Raw genomic sequence first — 4357 nt, 5'->3', positions numbered from 1 at the left:
GTGATATTACAGCGATAAGTGTGAGAAGTGAATGTATAACTCCATTAATCTCTAATTTCACTCCATTTCATATGATGTTACATACATATATGTAGGTTGGTTGTATTTATGTCTTAATTACACATTCAAACCAACCTATAAACATATAAACGTACCGAACCACATTCAAACTTATGTACCTAAACACATACAAACATACATACACATATACAAACATACGTACCTACACACATACATATGCACCTAAACAACGCATCTACACATAAGAAATGGGGTAAAATTAGGGATTAACGGAGTTACACCTTCATTTCTCGCACTTCTCGCTGTAAAAAACTTCAGAAATGATCCAATACCTATAACTTACATGCTATATTTACTATTCTTACTACTTACTAGGTGATGAGATATGGACCCGGATACAGGTCAGATCCAGACTCATGACTAAAAACAACCAAGCACTATGAAGGAAAATGCCAAGAAGGAACACACCTGGCGAACATCTAGGGCGAATACGTTCAAAGTGCCGCGAAAGAGAAGTTATATATCATAAATGTGCAGGCATATGCACTAACATGGAAGAGCCACATGTATAGCAGGTACGCATTGGACCACCACAATGGACACGCAAGGGAGACAATGGTACTAAGCAGTGGGCTCTGCGCAACACGACATTCACGATCTCCACTATGACGACTGCAGACGGGACAAACCGGATATTCCTTCGACACGTGGCCCAACAGGCTTTCTTTAACACCTCAGGTTAAAAATACCGAACTCCTCCAAATAGTAAAGAATAAATACTTAATTTATGCAACACTAAGACGCATTAGTTGGTGTAAGTAACTAAATAGATTCACGGGTATAATATTTTACCAACCTTGTATATATTATTCAGTCTTCCACAACATTTACAATGAACTACACCAATTTTGGCAAGTTTATCAACATTCACCACTTACCAGTCACATGATACCTACCAAACACAAAAGGCCTGGACTGGCTTTCCTAGTATGTAACAACATATTATCCCACCACATGTTCATAATATATCATGTTACATTAAACTGATCCAACAAAACCCACATTTAGAAAAAAACATATTACCGACTTTTTTTAATCATGAGAACCCGTTACGCGCAAATGTCTCCGCTGTAGATGTCTCAAACTCTGTTCCATGCTAACTTGCACCATATCTGCTAACATCTGTTTTGCATTCCCAGACTGTTCCTTACCTTCAATATGTGATATTATATCACACACAATGTTTTCAAGCGTATCGGGCTCACGTTCCGATCTTCGGTACGGCGATTCCCGTAACAACCGAAGCAAAGTACGGGCTTTTGTCTGCGAGGTTACGGTTCCTTGAACCGTAAGCTCCAAAAGCCCAGGGATAACACCTTCTTTAAGTATTGGTTCCCTATATCTACACCGGTCACTTTCACACATGGTTAAAAGTGTACCCGCCGCGTGCTCACGGTTTTGGGGGGACCCACGCTCGAGAACCTCCACAACCGCAAGCACGCCTTCTTCTTCTGAAGTTAGTGACACCCTCCCTTCTTCAAAACTAATCAATAATTCAAGAACACCAGTGCATCTTTCTGAAATCTTTGAGGATTTTTTGGAGCTTTTAAGGATATTTACTAGGTAAGGAACAGGTTGTGATTGTAAGATGAGGTTAAGGTTGTTTTTGTCTGATGAAAGATTGTATAGAGCCATGACTGCATCCACCTTGGCTTGTGGGGTCCCCTGATCAAGAACCTCGACTAGAAACGGTATCGAACCGGATGCACCAATGGTTGACCTTGTGACAGGTGATGCGGATAATGTGGCTAATAACGCGGTTGCGTGTTCTTGCATATTTATGATTCCTGATTTAAAAATTGTGACAATTGGGTCCAATGCGCCAGCATCCACAATACTGATCTTGTTTCTGTACAAATTGAATCAAAAAATTATAAAAAAATGAAGAACAATTATGAAAAGTTAATCAAGTATCAGATTCTATGCCCAATTAAAAAGCATTCATTGACTTCATGCTTATCTTCTAAGTAAATATTTAATAAAATGGTTAGTTAAACTTAATCAAGCTCTCTACGAATATCAACGTTGGTACCGAATAAATAATATACTCTCTAGCAGGCATATCTTCTGCAACCTGACCCGAACCCATGGTATAATTCGAGTAGAAACTAAAATGATCCAAATTCAGAACAAACAAAACTACCAATTTCCTGAACAAAAACATTTATCTTATATTCATGCTTATCTTTCTGCATTTATTAAATACAATGGTTAGTCAATCGGGTTTTGCTGCAAATATCAACGCGTGTAAAGAATAATAATATACTCTCTCTAGAATATTATCGGTGCAACCCGACCCATTAGCAAGTTTATAAAAATGACTCGTTTTAACCCATGAAATCACATAACGAACAAATCAGCCAATTTCTTGAAAAAAATAACATCAGACTTGTAATTTTTTTTTAAAAAAAATAATACTTCCCAAAATTTTTTACAAAATGAACATAATTTATAAACGCAATTTACGGTTTTAATTCGGTTGGATTCAATCATACATTAAAAGGATCATTTACAATTCAAGATTTCTTCAACAATACATTAATGAACTCTAAGCAAAGCAGACACCAGAAAGTGACATACAACAGTCTCTTTAAAGCAGTTAACTTCAAACTGAATTAATCAACCAGAAAGCAAGATCCATATTGGTGACTGGTGATCAAGACACATAAACAGTAACCGTAGTAATACCATTACCAGCTTTCTTTTTGAAATTACGTCAAATTCATGATTTGATTAACAAACTAAGTATTAACCATATTATCTTCAGATACTTCTTTAACATGATCTGTTAACTTTTCTCAACCAACCAATTAAAATCATGATTGATTAAAAAGTAGAACCACAAACAGAATACTTTTAACATTATTGCACTCTCATTTTTCTTTGAATTGATGAATTTGAGAAAAATATGCACACATAAGCATAGAAAATGACACACCAATAATTTAATTTAAACTTCGGTTTTCATCCCTATGGTTAACAGAAATATTTGTCAGAGTTAGTCAGCTAAATTTTTTTTTTGAACGGCCAACAAAAACCATTCATTCAAAACCGAACAAGTAGCGAAAAAAATAAAACTGAAACGGCAAAAAATAAACTTTTGGATTAAAGTTTATTAGGGAAACTAGTAATTTAAAAAAATATATATAAAAACCACAACATGCCTGCCAAAAAATTGCAAACCAAAAAATGTATTTGGCAGAAAAAAATAACTTTTTGGACTAAAGTGGCAATTGTAGCCAAAACTGAACTTTGACTCAAATAATAATATTAACTTATGTTTCATCTTACCAACCCGGTGTCAAAGGCAAAGCCTTTAACTCTTTAAGTCTCATATATAACACAAATTTGTCGTAAAAAAAAAACAAAACGTACGTTTCGTCTTGGACGGCGAGATTAAGCAGCGCGAGAAGAGCTGCAGCTTTCGCTTCAACAGACGGATCCCGTAGCATGGAAACAAGGGAAGGTATGGCGTCAGAGAATTGTCTACGGAAGCGTTGTGATGTTTTGGTAAGTTTTCGGATTTCCTTAGCTGCTTGAATTTTTGAAAACGTATCATGGTTGTGTTGTTGGATGATATGAAGTGTACGGTCGATGGTGGAGGTTGTCGGAGTATGATCACCGGTGATGGTGGTGGTGGTGTTTGAATCCATGGGGAGTTGGCACTGGATGAAATTAAGTGAAGGGGGTTTAAAAGAGATTGGCGTTAAGCAACAGTTATTATTATCAACGGCTTTTTCTTTTTATAGAATATATATATTTGTTTATTATAACTTTAAAATTTATAATATGAAAAAACAGACACCATATATTAAACTTTATAAGCTTCTATACTTGTGGTAATCATATTTTGGGGTGTTTGGGATTTGCTTATTTAATATCCTTATGATTTATAAGTTGCTAGAAGGGTGTGATAATTGTGATGTGACAGGTGTTTGAATCCAGACTCTAGTAATCACGTAATAATTATGGGTGTTTATGGTTTGGTTTGAAACTTTACAACCGTTTAAATATGTTAATTGGTTAGGTTTCATGGTTGGTTTTTTTCTTTAACTTTCGGTTTCAATTTTCAACGGTTTAGTTTCTATTTTGGACGACAAATAATCATTACTAGCAGCTTGGCTCGCATGTTTGACTTAAAAACCGTCACAAACGGCCCTAAACACTCATTTTTAAATTACTTAATCATAAGCGTCTTAATTTGCCCTCTCCTATATTATATATAATAATATAGATAAGTTATAAAGAATTTGAAAAAATTAAAGGTTGTGAGTAA

The 4357-nt window shown here is 35.3% G+C and overlaps 1 protein-coding gene across 1 annotated transcript; it reads right to left on the bottom strand.

Annotated features, from left to right (window-relative positions):
• Positions 1–867: 867 nt before the first annotated feature.
• LOC143566397 (U-box domain-containing protein 45-like) lies at positions 868–3680 on the bottom strand. Its single transcript, XM_077053121.1, has 2 exons — positions 3457–3680; positions 868–1930 (listed from the first exon to the last, which is right to left on the bottom strand). Exons 1-2 carry the CDS (start codon positions 3531–3533, stop codon positions 1114–1116), a joined length of 894 nt encoding a protein of 297 aa, XP_076909236.1. The 5' UTR covers positions 3534–3680; the 3' UTR covers positions 868–1113.
• Positions 3681–4357: the final 677 nt, after the last annotated feature.

Source organism: Bidens hawaiensis, unplaced genomic scaffold (genome assembly GCF_021521415.1).
Source record: "Bidens hawaiensis isolate Kalapana, Puna unplaced genomic scaffold, B.hawaiensis_p1.1 tig00022884_1, whole genome shotgun sequence".
Lineage (NCBI taxonomy): Eukaryota > Viridiplantae > Streptophyta > Magnoliopsida > Asterales > Asteraceae > Bidens > Bidens hawaiensis.
This window is presented reverse-complemented; position numbering and strand designations above follow the sequence as displayed.